This window comes from Aspergillus aculeatus (assembly GCF_001890905.1).
Source record: "Aspergillus aculeatus ATCC 16872 unplaced genomic scaffold ASPACscaffold_5, whole genome shotgun sequence".
Taxonomy (NCBI): Eukaryota; Fungi; Ascomycota; class Eurotiomycetes; order Eurotiales; family Aspergillaceae; genus Aspergillus; species Aspergillus aculeatus.
The window spans coordinates 7,258-28,300 of record NW_017962980.1 but is presented as its reverse complement, the minus strand read 5'-3'; the positions used below and the strand labels follow the sequence as shown (position 1 = coordinate 28,300).

Sequence of the window (21,043 nt, the reverse complement as noted above, 5' to 3'; positions counted from 1 at the left end):
ATGTCCTCTGTGGCAACAATCGACGACGATCAGATTCACACCCTTACTCTTTGACTCACTGAGCGCTATGGCACCCAAAGACTTCTTTCCACCTGCCCCACTCGACCTTGGTATGTTTCTTACAGTACAGAGTACACTGCTTTGACTATGGGAAAGGCTGACGCTTCTCAGACTGGGATAACATCGGCATCAAAGTCCGTGAGGGTAGGTCCTCTTCAAAGCAAACCGTCTCATTTAGTTGGTCATCTCACAAAATCTAGTAAATGGACATATTCAATGTCGCTACAGTATTGCGACTGAATCTTGGAGTGAGCCCGAAGTTGTCAAGGGCATTGACCTGACTATCAGCGGACTCTCTCCTGCTCTCAACTATGGTGGGGCTACCTTTGTGGTAGTGATAATCTGGGCTAACATACCGGGACATCATAGGTCAGCAGGCATATGAGGGAATGAAAGGTAGGCTTCTCTTCAGTCTGATGCAATCGATTCAATGACCAAGCTCATGGCCACACACAGCCTTTCGTGACCCGCAGGGTCAGATCCGCATCTTCCGCCCGGAAGTGCACGCAGCACGCATGGCCCATTCCTGCGAGGTCGTTTCCATTCCACCCATTCCCCAAGAGCATTTTATTCGATCGGTGGCATTGGCCGTGTCGGTGAATGCCGAGTTCGTACCTCCCTTTGACAGCAGCGCCGCCCTTTACATTCGACCGCTGGTGTTGGGCTCTGGCCCTCAGATCAATCTTGCTCAGCCTGATGAGTACACATTTTGTGTTTTTGTTCTTCCTGTCACCAGTCTCCTCGGCACTAAGCCAGTAGATGCTTTGATCATGGAGGAATTTGATCGAACAGCTCCAATGGGAACTGGAAATGCCAAGGTCGGTGGAAACTATGCCCCTGTTCTGCGGTGGGCTGCCAAAGCGCGCGCCAGGGGGTATGGCATTCCACTGCACCTCGACAGCAAGACACGTACCGAAATCGATGAGTTCTCGGCTGCGGGCTTCATCGGGATTAGACATGATGATAATGGGGGGACTACCATGGTTGTGCCAAATAGTTCGTGTATCATCCAGAGTGTCACCAGCGACAGCTGTGTTGAGCTAGCACGGTCGTATGGCTGGCCAGTGGAGGTCCGACCGGTTCGTATTTCGTCTTCCTGTCCTTGCACGTTCACTGAACATACTTCTCATCATCATCGTCACTTAGATCAAATACACCGAGCTGCCTGAGTTTTCCGAAGTCCTGGCGGTAGGCACAGCGGCAGTGCTCGTGCCCATCGGATCCATCACTCGCGACTCGCTCAAGGATTTGATCGTATACAAGCCCTCGGAGGATGGAGGCTACCCATGTGCAGACCGACTTTTCAACTCGATCAAACAGATTCAAAGGGGGTTGAGCAAGGATGTCTTCAACTGGTGTGTGTCGGTGCATGAGCCAGTTGCATACTTCCAGTCGGCCTCCGACCGAGAAGCCGCTGCACTGGCCTGATTACTTATGCTATACCTATATCTGAATGTGTTTAATGAGTAGTACTTTGCTTTACGTTTGTGCTATGGTAATATATCTCCCTTGGGCTTCGTTTGTACTTTGTAGGCATGTGAGATATCTGGGGTCACATGACCTCGGATCTCGCCACCTCTTGGAGGAAGGCCCACGTAGCCGTAACTACTACTAATATATATATATATTTATTCTTACAGATTATAAGCCCTTGTAGCTATATTTCTTATTAAATTTAATCTTTTTTATTATTTATTATCGAGAACTTTCTATATATACCGATATTTATAATATTAACAGCTTTTTATATTTTTATTTAATAAATTATATAAATAGTAAAGTAGAAAAATCTTTAAAATATTCTAATCGGTTTAATAATCAAATCTAATATTTACTAATCTACCGAATTAATTAATTATATACTTCTATTATACGAGCGGTATAGCCATATATTATATTATAGTATTAATTAAAGATTTTTTTAATATTAATATTTCTAAAATTATATTAAAATTAAAAAATTAGTCTAACTAACTGATATAATAATATAATCTATATAATTATCTCAGATCTAAAAATTTAAATATTTAAAAATTATTTTAAAGCAAATATACTGCTTCCGACGAGTTTATATTATATAATAAAATTAAAAATAAAAATATATAAAAATTTATTTATAAAACTACTAATAAAAACATCGTACTGCTAATTTATATAGATATATAATATAATATCGATAAAACTAAATAATATAATTATATACTCCGCGCTATATATAATATTAAAATTAAGAAATAGAATTAGTTAAACTATTTAATTTTAGTTATTCTTAAAGTAATATACAAGGCCAGTTTTATAGTATATTTTTAAAACTATAAAATAACAGCTGATATATATATTTTTTTTATAAAAAATATATAAGTTTTAAACTTCGCTACTATTATTTATCTATATAATAAATAAACGTCTATATATTATAATAATACTACTAATTAAAATATATTTCTTATAAAATTTATAAATACTTTTAATAAATTATACAGTATTAAATCTATTAATAATTAAATTAAACTTTTATAATTCTTTATAGTTATATAAAATATTTCTATCTTACAGCTGTTTATTATTAATTAATATATAATATTAATAAATAAATTTTTTTTTCTACAGTTTATATTTAATTTATATAATTTAAATATATATAAAAAAATCAGTTCTTACAGTTGTTAGTTTATATTATAATTAATAAGATTTTTTAATAATAATATTTTTAATTACAGTAGTAATTACAGCGGCTGAGGCCGAAGCAGAAATTATAATTATAAATATAATAATAATTATAATTATAATAAAAATTAATTAAATTTAAATATTTAATATAAATAAAAATAACTTAATACTGCAGATAGAAACTTAATATTCTATACTTTTTATTAATATAATAAAAATTATTTCTTCAGTAAGTATTTATTAAATCCAGTTAATAAAAAAGATTTAAATATATATATTAATATAATATTTATATTTATAAAGACTGTACCGCCGTTTGAACTTCCGACTGTTAATATTATTAATATTAATTTTAATTTTCTTAATATTTTTATTATCTTAATTTATTTTAATATAGTAACTATAGTCTAAAAAAATATATATTCAAATTATAAATATAATTAAATATTTAACTCCGAAACTATAGGAAGTATAATATATTCTAAATATTATTTTAATATTTTTATTTTTTATATATATTAAACTAAAACTGCTATTAACGAAGTCTTTTATACAGTTGGTTATAATATTATATTTATTAAATTTATAAATAAAAACAACTAATTATATAAAATATTAAAAATTAATTATATTTCATATATATTAAAGTTATTATATAATCTTATTTTATATAAACAGCTTATACGTCTGGATATATATATATATATAAAAATTAAGAAAATTACTGTTTTTATTAAAAACAGCAAATAATTAGATTATACTATAGCAGATAATAAATAATACTTTTTATATAATACTAATATAATAAATTATAATATTATATTTAAATTATATAACTGTAGTTTTTTAACTTATTTACTATTTATTAAAAATACTGTTAATACAGTTTCTACTAATATTACTATTAATATAATTAAAAAAATAGTTTTTTTATTAATTTTAATTTATCTGATATACCGATGTGCGGTTTATATTTCTAAATATAAAATATATAATTTTTTAAACTATATTATTAATTTTAATATTAAAAAAAAATATTCTAATAATATTATATAATCTTTATTTATATAGTAAAGAATAGATACTTTTAGTTTTATATACCGAACTATATAATTTTAATTTATAAATTAAAAATTTTATATATATCGACGTCTGCGGCCTGCTGTTTATATATAATTAAATTAATATTTATTATTTTATAATCTTTATAGACTATATTTTTTATTACTGCTGGATCTTTTTTTTTAAAAAATATAGTAAAATATATAATAAATTTATTATAATATAGAACTATTTTAAATATTAATTAAATATTAATATTAAATATATTTACAGTAATAATATACTAAAATACCAACTGCTTGTAATTTACTATTAGAAACAGAATATTATTTAAAATTTTATACTATACTATTATTCTAATTTAAATCTAGTTACTAAAATTAAAAACTAATATTTTATTAAATTTTATATTTTAATTATAACTGACAATCAACTGCCTCACTATTTTTAAAATTATATTATTCTTACTATTAATTATATATAAAACTGATTAGTATATAATTTTATTAAAAAAATATTATATAAGATTTTATATAATATATAATTAGATATCTTTTATTAAAGAGCCCTCGGCTGCTGCTGCTGATATCTTACTTTTAAAAAAATTTATAATAAACTAAATAATTATATATAAAAAGACTGCTTTATTAACTATTTTAAATCTGTTTATAAAATTTATAATATTAAAACTTATTAAATTATCTATACCTGTAATATTATTTTTAATAAAAAACTAATTTTTTAAATATCTATTATTATATTTATATATAATTTTAATTCTATATACAGTAGTATTTTTAATATATAAAATAATTCTTAAAATAATATCTACTATTAGTTTTTATTTATTATATTTTTTAATATTAGAAACTATTTTAAATAAAGTTTTCCAGCATTCCAACTCCGAAGAAAAAAAATAGTAATATAAAATCTAACTAATTTATTAAATATAAACAAACTGATATATTACTTCTGTTAAATATTTAAAATAATACTATATATAATATACTTTCAGATACTTTTAATATACTGTTTTTTACTATTAAAAATAATATTTTTAATAATAAACTAATAGTTATTAATTTTTTAATTATTAATAATAATATATTTTTAGTATCTACAGCTATAGAAACTATATTATAATAGCTATTATATTATTTAATTTATATTTATAAACTGTTTTATATACTTTTTAAATTACTATAATTATATATTATTAAAATTAATAATAATCTAGATCTTTATATTAATACTTTTTATAAATTTTTTTTTAATAATTAATTTATTTATATTTTATATTTTAATACTGCAGTTATACAGCCATCTGTAGATCTATCTTCAGATTATAAAAAGTCTTTTATTATAAAAAAATTAATATTATAAAATGTTAGTTATACTTCTACTATTTATATTAATACTATAGCTTATATTAAAGTCTTTAAATAATATAATACTATTTATTAAAAAATATAACAGCAGATTAAATAAAATATCTTCTATATTATTTTTTATTTATATAACTTTCAGCTTTTATTTTTTAAATAAATATAAAAAATTAAATATAATAGTATATATAAGACTTGTCTTATTATTAAAGACTTCTGCTAACAGACCGATAAAAACTATTAAATAAATAAGATCTATATTATAGTAGTAAAAAATATTAATTTTAAAATTTTTATTATTCTTATTATTATATTTAATTAAATATTATATAATCTTAATATTATTACTATCTTTTTTATTATCGAACTATACAAACCGATATATATTAAATTACCGAAGAACTTTAAAAAAAACAGTAAATATAATATATTTATAAAATTATTATATAGATTAAAGCAGATATTATATAAATAATATAATATATTTTATAACTTTCTTACTGTAAATAATTTTAAATATTTATATATAGATTATTTTATATTTATTAAAAAGTATCTTTTTATATTTATTTATATTAATAATATTCTTCTATTAATACCGGATATTTTTATAATTAATATTTTTAAAAAACTGCTGAATAATTTTATTAATTTTACTAATAATAATCTTTATATATACTTTTTTAATATTAATATTATATAAATAAATAATAATATTTATTTCTTATAGAAGTTTTATATTAAAAACTATTTTAAATATTTCGGCCTGTTTATCTGTAAATCTTCTTTTATATTTTTTGACTATAAAAATCCTTTATTTAAATATATTAAAACTGTCTAATTAAATAATATTAAATTATACTAAAAATATAATAATATTTTAATTTAGATTATATTTAATATTTATTCTGATATTATATATATAATCAGTAAGTTATTATTCTTTATAGTAAATTCTAATAAGTCTTATATTTAGATTATAAATCTTATTTAATATTATTTTTTAGATTTACTAAATTATTATTTTTTTTATTAATATAGAGACTTTAATTTTATTAGCTATTATAATACCGACTGGACCGGTTTTTATATTTTTAATATTATATTAAATTCCGGCTATATCTTTCAGCTTGCTGGCAGATCGGTTTTTTAAAATTTAAAAAAATAGATTATTATAATACTATTCTCCATCGAAAATAAATATATTATTTAAGCTGTTATAATCTAAAAACTTCTTTAGCTTTAATTTCTTTTTACTAAATTAAATATTTAATATTTTAATATTATATCGATATTAATAATTAAATCTACTGTAATTTATATTAATAATCAATCCGCTATCGTCCTAGCCAAAAATCTAAAATTCTATATAAAAACTAAATATATATTTATTAAATAATATTTTATATAATATAAAATATATACTAAAAATATTAAATTTATTTATATCAGTACAACAGACCAAGCAGCTGATAGTTTTATAAAGCTGTTTAAATATTTTACTTATTTTTATTTTATTAAATAGCTTGATATGGTGGATCTTATCTAATATTTCTATATCTATATTTTCTTTATTTTCTATTTTAAAAATACAAACAGTTTTATATTTTTTTTATATATAATTCAGTACCGATTTTTTTATTTATAAGAGATATGAGATATCTGGGATCACGTGACTTTGGATCTCGCCACCTCTTAAAAAAAGGCCTACATAGCCGTAACCACTACCAATACACACATACGTTTACTCTCACAAGGCAGATTCGATCGTATCCATCTAATTCCAGAGAATCGTAACAAGTATCTTGACCCAGCATATCCCCGTAAGAAGTGCTTCGGATTGTAACTGCCGTTGCATCGCAAAATAGAGGGTTGTGACCAGCTGTCCATCACATACGACCAGAAGACGCCTCACACACTTGTCATCCAAGCAAGATAGTATCACCCCGCATGAGGGCTGACAGCTCCTTTCGGTGCCCAGCCCTAAGCCGCCCCTCCGATATCCGACTTGGGCTCCGACTTCACGGAGGACATTTCGGATAGTAATCCTCCCTCATGATGCACAGACAACTGATTCAGTGTATATCTAACGCAGTTAAAGCACCAGTCACCCTACAGATCAATCACATCACCCTCTATTCAAATCTTCCGTCATCATCATCACACCGCGGTATCACAAGACCGTCCCAATCCATCTCCATCATGGCCACCGCAATGACCGCCACTGCCACCCCTGTTCCTACTATCGCATCTCATGCACAAGACACAACACCCCCCCACCCCCTAAAGGGGACATCACTACTCCCGTGCTTTTTGCCCAGTACTTTCAGAAGCCCAGCACGGGATACATGTTCATCAAGAACCCTCCTCCCGCGGGGGTTCCCTACACCAACATTCGTGGCGAGCCCGCCATGGTCACCGTCGAGGACCTCCGCGGCAAGGAGGACAGCGTCAATCTCGACCACGACTCACTCCAGGTCCTGCAAGGCCTGACTGATGTTCCGCGCAGCCCCGAGGTCAACTGGGACAGCATCCAAAGCGTGGAGAAGACCTTTTACCCGGCTGTCGAAGCGGCCGTCAAGTCTGCCATTCCCGGCGCCCACACAGTGCATATCTTCCGCCACGGCATCCGCCACTCGCAGAACTGGCCGGTGCCCTACAATCCTCCGGCCATGATCGCTCATCTGGATCAGACGGGCCCCGCCGCCATCAACCGCGTTCTTCGACATATGGGCCCCGTAGAGGGACCCCGGCTGCTGCAAGGTCGCTACCGCATCGTGCACTTCTGGACCCCCCTCAATGGGCCCGTCTACACCTGTCCGGTGGCGGTAGCTAGTTCTGCCACGGTCAAGGATGAGGATATCCAGATTTTTGTCAGTCATCTTGGAGGCGTAGGTGGGCTGGACATGCCTCTTGGACGGCCGGTCGCCAAGCCTGACGCGGCGGAGCAATACCGCGAGGACTTTGGGGCCCCCCGCTATGCGGATGGACAGCGGTGGTTCTACCTCAGTGGCATCACCCAGGATGAGGCGTTGTTGATCCAGATCTTTGACTCCAAGGCGTTGCAGAAGGACAGTTCCGTCAAGGGAGGCAGAGCCGTGCATTCGGCTTTCCGCGATCCCCGGACTCCCCAGGGAGCCCCCGATCGGTGGAGTATTGAGGTTTCCTGCTTGGTCTTCAGCGATGAGTGATTCGACGAATCATTATTGATTAATGTTTGTATTTGATATTCTCGGGCCTGAATTAGTTACTCTTATTGTCGCTTGGCTAGTTCCTAATTGAGTATGAATTCTCCATGAATTATCTACCACCTCACTGTGTCTTGTTGCTCTATACTCCGCAACCCTACTAAGCTCTTCAACCTTAAGTACATATACTAATTCATGGACTCCGAACCTATTGACATATCCAGAACTTACAAGGAATACTCAATGCCCAGCTGTGGTTTTCAGTCTAGTTGATGAGATTCTTAGTTTTCCTCAGAATCGCAAGCCACATGCTGAGGAATCCTGCTTCGCATAACTAATTGCTTATGTTGGTGATTACCAATCGATTCGACCAATGATCGTCTCGAGGTCAGCTTGTTGTGCATGAAATATGCAGGAAAGGGTCTAGAAGTTCGGCGACCTTTCGGATTCGGACTCGGACTCGGTGATGAGTATGACATGGTGAAGCAAACAACGCTGAGCCCTATTACTATGCCCTACATCTTCTTCTTCTCTCGTTGCATCTTGGCTCAAACAGGGTGACTACTGTGGATCGGTCCCACGGATTCGACCAACAATTACCGTCATCATGTCAACCTCAGACCGCACGAGCGAGATCAGTGACGTGGAGAAAGCCACCGCGGCTGAGACGCTCAAGGAAGTGCCCGCCAGCAATGCTGCGGGATCCACGGCCTTGACTGGCCTGCCCTTGTATACGGTGCTGGTCGGGCTGGGGCTGGCTCTATTCCTGGGAGCCATGGATATGGCCATGCTTGGCACGGTTAGTCCAGATTTCTTCCTCCTCTATGATGATACTATATCGGCTAACTCGAACGTGTCGTGTCTTCGATAGGCCGTTCCTTCCATCACTTCAACTTTCCATACGACCGCGGATATCGGCTGGTATGGCGCTGCATATCCCCTCACCATGTCCTCCATCCAGCTGCTGGCCGGCAAGACCTACGCCCAGTTTCCGCAGAAGCTGGTGTTTCTGATCTTCTTCGGGTTGTTCATGCTTGGCTCGTTGCTCTGCGGAGTGGCCGTCAACTCGCCCATGTTCATCGTTGGACGGGCGATCGCGGGAGCCGGTGCAGCTGGGGTCTTGTCGGGCACGCTGGCCATCGTCTCTGCGGTGGTGCCCCTGGACAAGCAGTCGCTCATCCTGGGTCTGATGATGTCGCTCGTGGGCACAGCCGTTGTGCTCGGCCCGGTCATCAGCGGTCTCCTGACGGACCACAGCACCTGGCGCTGGTGCTTCTACCTGAATCTGCCCTGTGGCGGCGTTACTCTCCTGGCTCTGGTCCTCTTCTTCCGTCCGCCCAAGAGGCCCGCCCGGACGACCCCGCTGTCCCTCCCGGAGCTGATCAAGAAGCTTGATCTGGCGGGTTGTCTCGTCTTCATCCCCGCGGTAGTCATGCTCCTCCTTGCCCTGCAGTGGGGCGGCGACGGCAGCAAAGAGCACGCCTGGAACTCGGCCACCATCATCGGCCTGTTCTGCGGCTCCGGGGTGTCACTCATCCTCTTCCTGGTCTGGGAGTACTACCAGGGGGACGACGCGATGCTGCCGCTCAATTTCTTCAAGGACCTGACCATCATCGCGAGCTGCCTGTACGGCTTTGCTTTGCTGGGTGGTTACGTCGTGGTCGGCTACTTCCTCCCCGAGTGGTTCCAGATCATCAAGGGAGCCAACCCGCAAAGCAGTGCTGTCATGTTACTTCCTAACGTGATCACCAACTTCATCTCCAAGGCTGTAATCGGAGTCATCGGTATGCTTTCTCCTTGCCCGTGTCCATCGCACCAGCAGAGCCCTATCCCCTTGCTAACGAACCCTAACCCCTACCAGTCAACAAAACCGGCTACTTCAACCCTTGGCTCTTCTTTGGGGCAGCTGTGCTTGCCATCGGCTCCGGCTTGGAAACCAACTTCCACCCCTCGACGCCACGGCCCAACTGGATCGGCTACCAGATCCTGCAGGGCGCCGCGCTCGGCATTATCCAGGCACCCACCCTCGGGGTGCAGGTCGCCCTCGCCAAGCAGAAACATCTGATCCCCGTGGCCCTGTCGCTGGTCATCTTCTTCCAGTACTTCGGCAGCAGCATTATGCTGAGTATCTCATTAACCATCTTCCAAAACCTGCTGCGGCCTGGGCTGGTGAACAAGGCGGGCATGACCCAGGCGCAGGTGCAGCAGTATGTCGCCGCGGGCAACTCGGAGGTGCGCCAGTTGACAGCCCAAATTGACCCCTCGCGCTTGGGCGTCGTGTTGCAGGTGTACAACGATGCGATCGCGGGGGTTATGGTACGTTCGCTTGACATTTCCTTTCGTCCCTGATGTTTATGGTGGATTTGATGCTTTGGGGCGTGTGGTGTGAGGCTAATTTGGAGTTGTGATGTGTAGTGGCTTTCGACAGCGGCGGCATTGTTCGGGTTTGTCGTGTCCTTTGGATTTCCTTGGAAGAGTCTGAAAGCGCAGACAGAGGAGAACAAGAAGGAGGCGGCGGAGGCGGAGGTGGCAGCTGCAGAGGCTTGAATTGCTGAATCTTAATTGAATGGGTTGGTAGAGGGCTAGGGAAGTGGTGGTGGAACGGTAAAGACGATGCTGTGGCGCGCCGGGAGTTGAATCTAGAATGCAGCACATATGGCGTTCTGCTTTACACCAATTGAATCTGAATCAGTTGATACAAGAGGGAAGAGTAGTCCAGATTATATGGAACATCTGGAACATCTAAGGATTATAGTTGCGTGGGTAAATCTGAACACCCAGACTTTCCGGATGTGGCGTATCTCAGCTCTCTCCGGACTGTTAGCAGGTCATAATCTTGGCGGACTTTGCATGGTTGAATGAGCTCGAAGTGCGGGAAGTACTGCTCACAGGTTTCGCATGGATTCTAGAAAGTTGATAATCAATATCTGCAGATGGCAGGTCTTTAGTAGTCAGTCGAATTACTGCATTCGAGCAACACTAGTAAATCACAAAGTTAAGAACACGTAGCCCTGCTAGCCTGAGCGCGCCTATTATGATTCGTCGCAGGGGTCCATGGCATGATCAAAGTCCCAGCATCGGCATTAACATCAGCAAATGATCGATCAGATCGCAAGCCCTTGTGCACGGCATTGCGACACAAATGTCTCCCCTTATGCACCGTGCTCGGAGTTATCCCAGCAGCCAGCTCCGAGCCGAAGCCTCACCAGGGACAGATGCTCGCCCCTAAACCCACTCTTAATCTATCTTCTATTGCCATACCAGTTCTTGCATTAGATCGGTTACACCATCCCATGCCCCCACAGCACCGCATACGCCGGTCGATGGCGATTGCACGTGGCGACTGGAGACCCGGGACCCAGTTATGCGAAGCCGGGCATGGAGCTAGCATTGAGCTAGCATTGAGCTTGTCTTGACGCCAGTCTGTCGATCTGGAAGTCATCTTGAAACTAGCTATGGCTCGTGACAGGCAGGTGGTCTCACTTCCACATGATGTAGAAGGTTGGACCCTCGTGGCGGATCGGCCGGATGCGATTGAGTTTATGTCCGTATAAAAGGTTTTCTGCGAGCGGAATTACGCTTATCAAAAAGATTAGATCTCAAGGTAGGCTGGCCAATAGCTAGCCTGACATAAGTTGGTCTCACTTTCGTGCTGGACTACTGTGGGCGGATAGGGTAGATGTCTTGGTGGGCGGTGGCGGCTGCGGACGACACTGGTCCAAACGAAAGGTTATATTGCTGAGAAAGTTCGAATTATGCTGTGCCTGACCTCATGGAGACCTTACAGGGATACGATCATATGTATGTTATTAAGCCAGCCTTCACGACCGCTTGAGCCGATCTTCGCACCACCCTCTTTCTAATCCTGTAAACAAGCACGTGAGTTTAAAAGTCATTCCATTTTTATATCAGAAAGTCATAAGCTAATTTTCCCCAGGTATTATATTAATGTCATGAATAATTACTCCGCATGATGCCTCAGATGCTCTTTGATCTCCCGCACGATCCGACACAACTGCCGCCCCTTGGCCCCGCGCTGCGATGGATAACTCCGATCGAGGATTGTGTCCAGGAGCGCAGCGGGGACATGCCCTTCTGCACGGTCGCGAATAGCATGTAGTCGCTCTTCAATCTGGTTGAGCATGTGCGTGCTCACCTGCAGTAGGATGCAGATCTGCAGGTCGCGTGTGCTGCTGCCGACCTCGAGACCGTCAACCTGGAGGTTGGGCAGGGTCGGCAGGAAGTTTGAGCCCGTCGGGTTGGCAGCCACTGAATCGCGGATAAAGGAGAAGACGCCCTCGTAAAGCTGGATTAAGCTGGTGTAGCCGGTAAGGAAGAGGAGGGTGAGGGTGGTTTCGAGTTGGAAGGAAATAGCAGGGGAGGTGTTGGGGGCGGAGGTGGAGGAGGATTGGGAGTTCCCGGATATAGAGGCAGCAGAGGAGGAGGATGAGGAGGCGCGAGAAGAGGAACGGGAGGCTGAGCCCGGTGCAGGCCCTGAAAGAGCTGGGAGAGGATTCCCTGCCAAGGGTGAAGGTGAAGAAGGGGCATGGGGCCCAGTGGTGTTAAGGTTCAGCGTGGTGGCGGTCTCATCAGCGGTGCTGGTAGTCGTGGGCTCGGTACATCCCGGGTGGAACAGAGTGCCGCGGCATCGCTCCAACTGCTTGAGAATATCCAGCAGCTCCTTGGAGCTGTGGAACATCTTTCCGATCAGGTAGTTCTGGCCACCCTGGCGACCCTTCTCGACCTCCAGATACGTCGAGCGAGAGGCTTGCGAGAACAGCAAAGTTCCAGCCACTTTGCCCGAGTTGACCAGCCCGACGTCCTGCAGCAGACTGCGGTTCAACTCGCCCATTCGTGCAATGCATTCGTTCTTGATGCTCATAATGTCCATCTCGCGATGGGGCGTCTCAAACCCGTTTACCCCCCGAGAAGACTGCAATGAGGACCGGAACTGGGTCCTTCCTGCAGATCCGTGGTAGTTGCCCCCCACAGGGGTTCCCTCGCCGTGATCTTGGGGTAGATGAGTGAAAGGGTCCATCCATGCCGACCGATTGTTGTCTTCCGTCATGGGACGAAAGTAGTCGAAGAAGTCCGAGCCCCCGGAGGGAGAGTGTGGGGTGAGTGCGGCGCCGAACCCAAACCCACGGCTGGCACTCAGATCTGGCAGCTGGTCAATGGAGTCCAGCAACGGTGTCCCGTCCGTATCCAGCACGCCGTTTGGAGGGAAGTGATCGGAATTGGACAACTGTCGTGGGCGACCGGGCCGCGAGTCCCATGGGTTTGTCATGCTGGGGGAATGTGAGGAACGACGAGGGTTCTGCACACCAGTCATGTCCAGCAGGCTAGGATCCAAGTCTCCCAGATCTGCAGCCGCTGCTGCTGCTGCCACGGTGGGTTGCCCCGCTACGGTGGCCGCATGATGATCATAGTTGGACTCGGTGTGATGCAGGGAGGGAAGTGAAGACAAGGGTTTCGTCCGATGCGGTTGTGACATGGTGGTCACACAGCGAACATGGGCTTTGAGGCAACGCCGACAGGGAGTCGCACTCGAGTTGGAAACTGGCCGCTCACAGCGCAGTTTCTGGCCCCGACAGCGATCGCAGGCAGATCGGCGGGGGACTGCTCGGCCATCACGACAGATGGTTCGGCCTCATTCATGACAGTCGGATAGTCCGGGGGTAGGTAAGTCATTCCGACTGGGATTGAAGATCAACAGCAGCAGCAGTAGTTGGTATGCACCCCGATCATCCACGTGGAGATGCTGGTAGGTCTTTATAGACCGCTCTATCACCCCTCAGGGTAGGATGTCTCTGGTAGGAGGATCGTTTCCTGTCCCCACCTCAGTGGAAACCAGCCCCGCGGAGCTGCAGTTCTCTGCAGGAATGGATCTAGGAATGGACTCGGATTACTGCTCCCTCCTTCATGCGTCTCAGCCTTTTCATTCGGGGGTGGTGGATTCCGCAGGCGGAGCGTCGAATAACGAATCACTAGCCAGGCCGAGAAAGTCTTAGGGCGGCAACAGCCGAAGCAGCAGAGAATGTACTGAGAAGACCAGAAACATCAGCCGACACGTAAGATGGGATGGATGATGGATGGGTGAGCAACTAAGCATGCATACTAGATCCTGGAGCCGGAGCCAGGTGGAGGCGAGCTCAGGCCCGATCGCGAAACTACGACAGCCAGATAACAGTACGAAGTGCCTTAACCGGAAAAAGCATAAGTCGGTCTTGGGTTACATTCGATAGGCTCTTCTTCAGGTTGGTCTGACAAGGAGACTGGTCACATTGCTTAACGAGCGTCATGTTTGTCATCGCGAGGGAAGCAGTTTGCTGCTGATGCCGGGTATTATCAAGCATCAAGTATGGTGTGAAAGAGACCCTTGTCCCCCTCTTTCCCTTCTCTCCCTGTCGCTTCTTGTTAAGGCATCCAATGACTGGGATTGGGATGAAACCACCGAAGATTTGGCTATTGGGCATTTTAGTTCATCCATTTATTAGTCAGATAGATGTGTCAGTCTTGAGTTGGTTTCTGTAACTAAGGTGAGGCCCACTTGGTTGGACTCATTCTCCCACAGCCCTAACTAACCCCAACTCTCCCCAACTAAACCCCAACGCCCGTCTTCAACCGTCTCGCTGTGAAACTAAGAATCGCCGGGACACGTGGCCCGATATCATCTCATTATCAGCAATCTCACTGCGTACTTAGTGCTTGTATATCACTAGATGACAGCCATTAGTCCCAGTCCTTTGCCGTGACTAGTGCAGGCTGCGGGCTGTAGCAACTGTAAATCACTCAATCATTTCAACTTTCTCCACCAACTAACTCAACTAACTCAACTAACTCAACTAACTCAACTAACTCAAATAACTTATCAGCTCAGCACTTAACACCACTAAAACCACTAACAACGCTAATTACCTTATGTCTCAAATTCTCAATGGCCCAGACCACTTTTGGCCCCCGAATGCTCGTGCTCCTTGTCCGAATCTGCAAATTCGGATCTCCGACTACGGTACGAAGCCGGTGCCCCGGATTACCTTCTCCACTCAATCGGACTCCTCCAGCCTCCAGGATCGTTGGCATGGCAATTCCGCCCCCCTATTCTAATCCCCTTTCGACTAAGAGGCTCCGACATGCTCCACTGGCTCTGGTCTGTCTCGAGACTCGACATTTGCCAAGAGCGCGGTGAGTGCAGAGAGATTATCCGACCATTTATCCTATTTGAGCCTCCATCCTGCCCACAGCCCTCCCAACAATAACCATATAGAACCCTCTCAGCAGTCTTGCCTCCTGATTCTCTGCCGCTCAGTGACCATGGCCAACAATCAGGGTTCCATCGTCAAGGACGTCGACCTGGCCAATCCTCCGGCGGACAGTGTCTCGGAACTGAGCTGGTCGCCCGTCGCCAACCATCTGGCGGTGGCCTCCTGGGACCAAACGGTGCGCATCTACGACGTGTCGCAGTCAGTGAAGGGGGAAGGGAAAGCACTGTTCAACTTCCCTGCCCCGGTCCTGAGCTGCGCCTTCTCGCCTGATGGGGCCAAGGTGTTGGGAGGAGCCGCCGACGGGTCCGCACGACTGATGGACCTGGCTGCAGGGACTGAGGCGCAGCAGGTTGCAGCCCACGAGGCTCCCGTTCGCTGCGTTCGCTTCTTCGGGAATCCTGGCATGCGTGACCCCATTGCCGTGACCGGCTCGTGGGATCAAACGGTCAAGTATTGGGATCTGCGCCAGGATCGACCCCTGGCGACCCTCCAATGCCAGGAGCGAGTCTACTCGATGGATCTCTGTCAGAACCTTCTTGTCGTGGCCACCGCCGGACGCCACATGCATATCGTGCAGCTGAACAACCCGGGCCAAATCTACAAAACGGTGATCAGTCCCTTGAAGCATCAGACACGCACCGTCACTTGCATCCCTGATGCGTCGGGGTTTGCCATCGGGAGCATCGAGGGTCGCACCGGCTTCCACTACGTCGACGAGAGCAATTCCAGGTGAGCTGCTGTCTGTGTCCAGGTCGAGAAAGAGAATTGTACGCTAACAATGGTGATTGCAGTCTGAACTTCACCTTCCGCTGCCATCGGGACATGTCTGCTGGGAAAAACGCGCAGAATGTGTACGCGGTGAATGCGATCTCTTTCCATCCCAAGTACTACACCTTCAGCACGGCCGGTGCCGACGGGACTTTTGCCTTCTGGGACAAGGACGCCCACCACCGTCTGAAGCCATTCCCCAGTGTCGGCGCCCCAATCACCTCGACGGGCTTCAACCATGACGGTAGTATTTTTGCCTACGCCGTGAGCTACGACTGGAGCAAGGGCTTCCGGTACAACACCCCCGAACATCCCACGCGGGTGGTCCTCCACCCCGTCGACGACGCCGAATGCAAGCCCAAGACCGCCGTCAAACGATAAGCACCGATCCGCCAACAAACCCAAGAAGAAGAAAAAAAACTATAATGATCTGATTGCCAAGATCGGTGTCTCAATGCTTCAATTTACTACATATGCAACCAAGCGTTCACAACTGCAAAACCTTGGACACCACCTCCTCTGCACTCTCATTCTTCACCCCCAGCAAGGGGGAATCCGACGCCTCCCACGACGGAGCCATGACACAGCGGGCCTGTCCTTCATCGTACATCTGCGCCACCACCAATTCCAACACCCAGCCGCCCATACCGGCCTGGAACTTGCGCTGTCCGCTCTCGATCAGGGTCTGCGCGGAGGCGCGCTGGACTGGCCATTGCCGACCCGTGACGCGCTGGAAGGCCTCCAGCAGCTCGGTTTGGTCGGTGATCAGCGACATGACCTTGACGAACCGGTTGGCGGTTTCATCGGGGTGCTGCAGGACTCCGACGACCGACTGCCCGATGCCTGCGAGGGTGGTGGCGGTGAATTTCTCCGTGCCAGAGTCATAGATGATGGCCGAGGAGCGGGCGATGTCGAAGCCCATCTGCGGGAACCGCTTCATGGCCTACACCGGAGTCAGTATGACAGATTCCCATCCTCGGATTCACACCCCGAGAGAAACAAAAACACAAGGCAGCCCTTACCCAATCAATCGGATTTCCCGAGGTGATGCCCGTGAACGTGAAGTTGGGATTGGCTTCGGCCTTCGCCCTGGCGAGTTCCCAACCAGCGCGACGATGGGCGTGAATGGCGCGGAATTCGGGGAAATTGCGAAATTCGGGGCCCCAGCCAAAGTCGTCGACGATGAATCGCTTGACGCCCGCGGCTTCGGCGGCCTCGATCATGGTGACCTGCGCGCCGATGCCACCGGGGCCGACCACGCAGATGGCGGCATCCTGGCCGGCGAGGGCTGTGGTCAGGTGTTCAAGGGTGTAGCTGGTTCGAATGACGGGCAGGCCAGCGGGGAAAGTCGAGGAAGATTCGGTACGGGTGATGATGGTGATGTCGAAGCCGGCGCGTTGGAGGGCGGCGGTGATGGGAGTGCCAAAGTTGCCCGATGCCCGTGCGGGGGTCAGTTTGCAGCCAGGGGAGGGGTAAAAGACATTGGACATACCCCGAAGATGGCCACTTTCTGGATCGTGATGGTCATGGTGATAATGCTTTAATTGATAGTGTTGTCTTGGTGGTCGGGATGGCGGGGTGAGTTAGGGTTCAATCAATTAATTTGATGAGGGGGGGAAAAGAGAAACACCACCATTAAGGCAAGTTATAGCGGGGATGGCGTTTGCAACCTGAGGCATGTACTTCTATGGATCAAGATCACATTAGTAATCCAATTCAAGTTCTAAATTAGCTAAATAAGTCAATTAACCTTGAACAAAGAAATCCCCCTTACGAGGCGCTGCTAAGATTGGCCTCGGCCGGTTGCCTGCACCGCTCGGATCCAACTTAACTTTAGGCGGCGACGCGGTTGGTTTTAGGCAAATGAAAGGGAGTCAATGATACTAAGTCATTTACTAGTCAATACCAAAGTAGATCTGATCGAGTTAGTGTCTGTTAGTGCTGGTTAGTGGGACCTTAGAGGGTGAATTGGCTCGTATCTGGAAATCTGGATCCGACGGCGTACTTTTTAGGCTCGGGACGAGTCCGCCATCGGAGTCCAAAGTGGGTATTTTGTTGTCTGGACTTTGCTCTCTGCACTTTGCTCTCTGGTCTCTGGTCTCTGGTCTCTGGACACTCGACTCGACATCTCGACTTCCCTTTTGCGTAAGGTTTGCGATCCTCTCCATTCTTCCCCACAGCTGAGGCTCAACCGGATATATCCATCAATCAAGTCAATCATCATCAGTCCAGTACCAACAGGCTAGCAGCCCGTCATGATCCTTCGCTTCCCCCACTGCCTGCATGATCCTTCGCTTTCTTTTGCTGGTAATCAATCTCAAGCGACTGGTTAGGATGTGATTGATCTGGATCACTATCCAACGAGTCCGAATCCGAACTCGGGGTGCGATCTCACCTCCGACCGATGCCCCGACCGAAACTACAGTCGTGAACAGTATATGCACCGGAGTTCATACAATCCTCATGCATTTTTTATCTGACATCATACCAGAATGCACAAATAATTCTCCGCACGAGGGCCTCACCATGGGTTGCGGAGAAGAGAGGATTGACTGCTGATGCGACCGTGTTTGATCGCCTCTCGCCTCCAGAAAACACCATCAAGATGTCCACCACGACCACTACCATGCGAGCCTGGACCTACACGCAGTCGGGACTTCCATCGCAAACCGTCGTTCTAGATGAGGAGGCCCCTGCGCCCACAGCAGCCGAGCTCGCGCCCGACGAGCTCCTCATCGCGGTCAACTATGTGGCCATGAACTCAGGGTTCACGACGATGATGCGCTCCCTGCCGCCGCAGCCCTACTCCCTGCCGCATATCTACAACCGCCAGGAGCGCCTGGGGGTCCCCGAGTTCGAATTTTCGGGGCGCATTCTGGCCGTCGGGTCGGCCATCCCCTCGACTCGACCCGACCTTCAGCCCTCCATTCTCGTCCTGGGCTGCTGTGCGGCCAAACGGGTCTTTGTCCAAGGGAAAGGGGCGTTGGCCGAACGGGTCATTGCGCCGGCCGCCCAACTGATCCCCTTGCAGGCCCCAGGCCCTGAACCTACTATCACCACCCAAGAGGATGATCATGAACCCCGAGCCTTGGAGCCAGCACTAGCACCAGCACCGGCACCGGCCACCCTATCCCTCCTGGAAGCCTCCGGCCTCAGCGCCTGCGGCTGCACGGCCGTACAGGTCCTGGACCTGACTAAGTTGATAGCCGGGGACAAGCTGTTCGTGAACGGGGGCAGCACCAGCGTGGGCATGCTAATCATCCAGGTCGCGCGCCACGTACTGGGGCCGACCGGCACGATCGTCGCGTCCGGCACCGACGCTGCGCTGATCCGGTCGATCGGCGCGGACGAGGTCGTCGACTACCAGGCCCAGCACCCCCTGCACGAGTACCTGCGCACCCACCACGCCGACCGGCCCTTCGACGCCATCATCGACTGCGTAGGCGTGACGGAGCTCTACACGCGCTGCGCACCGTATCTTGCGTCTGGCAAACCGTTCATCAACCTGGGCGCCATGACAGCCCGCCCCACATTTTGGGGCCTGCTCTCGTTTGTCTGGAATCAGCATATGGTGCCCCTGTGGCCGGTCGTGCTGGGCGGCGTGCCCCGCCGCTATCAGTTCTATAGTGCCCGACCGAACCGGGAGTCTTTGGGCAGGGTGATGCGCTTGGTGCAGAACGGGGAACTGAAGATGGTGGTGGATTCGGTGTGGGAGATGGCGGACGCGAAGATGGTATGTCTCGCTTCGTGCTTGTTGGTTGCGCTTCCAACTAACTGGGCTTGGGATTAGGCTTATGAGCGGATGGAGAGTCATCGGGCCAAGGGCAAGGTCATTGTTCGCGTGCAGGAGGAGTGAGTTGCTGACGTTGCGCTGCGCTGGTGGGATGTCGGTAGAACGTCTTATCATGACTGGAATCAGATTTGATCACTGTCAAAATACTCCCCAGTGAGGCTCTCGCGAGTCTATTTACAACATGAGCTCCTTTCTACATCGACTTTTCAGAAGAAATGAGTCTAAACTATTTGCAACATATTCACGTACAGACACTAGACATGGCATTAATTGAGTATAAGGACATACTCAAATTCGGAACTACGAACTGGACCTCCTCGCAGCTTAATCCACCGACCCATCCACTTGCTTACAATCGACTTGACCTCATTCATCAGTCCTAGATCCAGCAGTAATTGCGTCGTACTACGAACCGCCGAGTCTAATACTAAAAAGATCTATATATAGATATAATTAATATACTTTTTAATAAAAATTGTTTTAAATTTTATTTGATAATAGATAGAAAAATATAATTCTTATTATCTAACTAACAGATCCGCCCATATCCCCGCCTGATATTAGTAAATTTTTTAATACTAGTAATTGTAGATGCCGGTAAACTATTTTGTTATAATCTTATTATAAACTTTTATTATTATCTATTAGATATATATAATATGCTTCTTTTTACTTAGTACAGCAGTTGAGTATACTTTTATACTAAAAATATATAAAGCTAGAATAATATTAGGATCGCTGCTATTAAGATTATAAAATAGATAGTAGATACTGCTTATTCCGTTTATATCAACCGATTTATAACTACTGTAAATTAGCTTATTAAAATACTTTTAGAATTAAGTTTTATAA

General features: G+C 44.0%; 7 protein-coding genes across 7 annotated transcripts; 5 read left to right on the top strand and 2 right to left on the bottom strand.

Moving 5' to 3' along the window:
* Nucleotides 1-258: 258 nt before the first annotated feature.
* Nucleotides 259-1,269, top strand: ASPACDRAFT_76996 (uncharacterized protein; the record flags this gene model as incomplete). The annotated part of the gene is made up of 1 exon (XM_020204845.1): nucleotides 259-1,269. A coding segment is annotated over exon 1 (631 nt), but the record flags the coding sequence as incomplete, so codon positions are not given.
* A 6,172-nt stretch (nucleotides 1,270-7,441) lies between these two features.
* Nucleotides 7,442-8,368, top strand: ASPACDRAFT_115706 (uncharacterized protein; the record flags this gene model as incomplete). Its single annotated transcript, XM_020195917.1, has 1 exon — nucleotides 7,442-8,368. A coding segment is annotated over one exon (927 nt), but the record flags the coding sequence as incomplete, so codon positions are not given.
* Nucleotides 8,369-8,579: 211 nt separating this feature from the next.
* On the top strand, nucleotides 8,580-11,263 carry ASPACDRAFT_1879784 (uncharacterized protein). Its single transcript, XM_020198176.1, has 4 exons — nucleotides 8,580-9,164; nucleotides 9,237-10,149; nucleotides 10,227-10,681; nucleotides 10,781-11,263. The coding sequence occupies exons 1-4, from the start codon at nucleotides 8,973-8,975 to the stop codon at nucleotides 10,910-10,912; spliced, it is 1,692 nt and encodes a 563-aa protein (XP_020057488.1). The 5' UTR covers nucleotides 8,580-8,972; the 3' UTR covers nucleotides 10,913-11,263.
* A 981-nt stretch (nucleotides 11,264-12,244) lies between these two features.
* Nucleotides 12,245-14,204, bottom strand: ASPACDRAFT_1854548 (uncharacterized protein). The gene has a single exon (XM_020197392.1). It carries the CDS (start codon nucleotides 13,857-13,859, stop codon nucleotides 12,327-12,329), a length of 1,533 nt encoding a protein of 510 aa, XP_020057487.1. The 5' UTR covers nucleotides 13,860-14,204; the 3' UTR covers nucleotides 12,245-12,326.
* Nucleotides 14,205-15,679: 1,475 nt separating this feature from the next.
* ASPACDRAFT_41407 (WD40 repeat domain-containing protein) lies at nucleotides 15,680-16,779 on the top strand (the record flags this gene model as incomplete). The annotated part of the gene is made up of 2 exons (XM_020200934.1): nucleotides 15,680-16,359; nucleotides 16,422-16,779. 2 exons carry the CDS (start codon nucleotides 15,680-15,682, stop codon nucleotides 16,777-16,779), a joined length of 1,038 nt encoding a protein of 345 aa, XP_020057486.1.
* A 106-nt stretch (nucleotides 16,780-16,885) lies between these two features.
* On the bottom strand, nucleotides 16,886-17,888 carry ASPACDRAFT_41406 (aromatic alcohol reductase; the record flags this gene model as incomplete). The annotated part of the gene is made up of 2 exons (XM_020200933.1): nucleotides 16,886-17,341; nucleotides 17,421-17,888. The coding sequence occupies 2 exons, from the start codon at nucleotides 17,886-17,888 to the stop codon at nucleotides 16,886-16,888; spliced, it is 924 nt and encodes a 307-aa protein (XP_020057485.1).
* An 878-nt stretch (nucleotides 17,889-18,766) lies between these two features.
* On the top strand, nucleotides 18,767-20,609 carry ASPACDRAFT_1886862 (NAD(P)-dependent alcohol dehydrogenase). The gene is made up of 3 exons (XM_020198438.1): nucleotides 18,767-18,832; nucleotides 18,890-20,131; nucleotides 20,189-20,609. Exons 2-3 carry the CDS (start codon nucleotides 19,004-19,006, stop codon nucleotides 20,252-20,254), a joined length of 1,194 nt encoding a protein of 397 aa, XP_020057484.1. The 5' UTR covers nucleotides 18,767-18,832; nucleotides 18,890-19,003; the 3' UTR covers nucleotides 20,255-20,609.
* The last annotated feature ends 434 nt before the right edge of the window (nucleotides 20,610-21,043 follow it).

Excerpts from the sequence above, each read along its gene's own strand:
- ASPACDRAFT_1854548 (XM_020197392.1), bottom strand. The coding sequence starts at position 13,859 with ATGTCACAACCGCATCGGACGAAACCCTTGTCTTCACTTCCCTCCCTG.
- ASPACDRAFT_1879784 (XM_020198176.1), top strand. The coding sequence starts at position 8,973 with ATGTCAACCTCAGACCGCACGAGCGAGATCAGTGACGTGGAGAAAGCC. Across the intron at positions 9,165-9,236 it reads ATATGGCCATGCTTGGCACG|GCCGTTCCTTCCATCACTTC; the intron begins GTTAGTCCAGAT and ends TGTCTTCGATAG. Across the intron at positions 10,682-10,780 it reads ATGCGATCGCGGGGGTTATG|TGGCTTTCGACAGCGGCGGC; the intron begins GTACGTTCGCTT and ends TGTGATGTGTAG.
- ASPACDRAFT_1886862 (XM_020198438.1), top strand. The coding sequence starts at position 19,004 with ATGTCCACCACGACCACTACCATGCGAGCCTGGACCTACACGCAGTCG. Across the intron at positions 20,132-20,188 it reads AGATGGCGGACGCGAAGATG|GCTTATGAGCGGATGGAGAG; the intron begins GTATGTCTCGCT and ends GCTTGGGATTAG.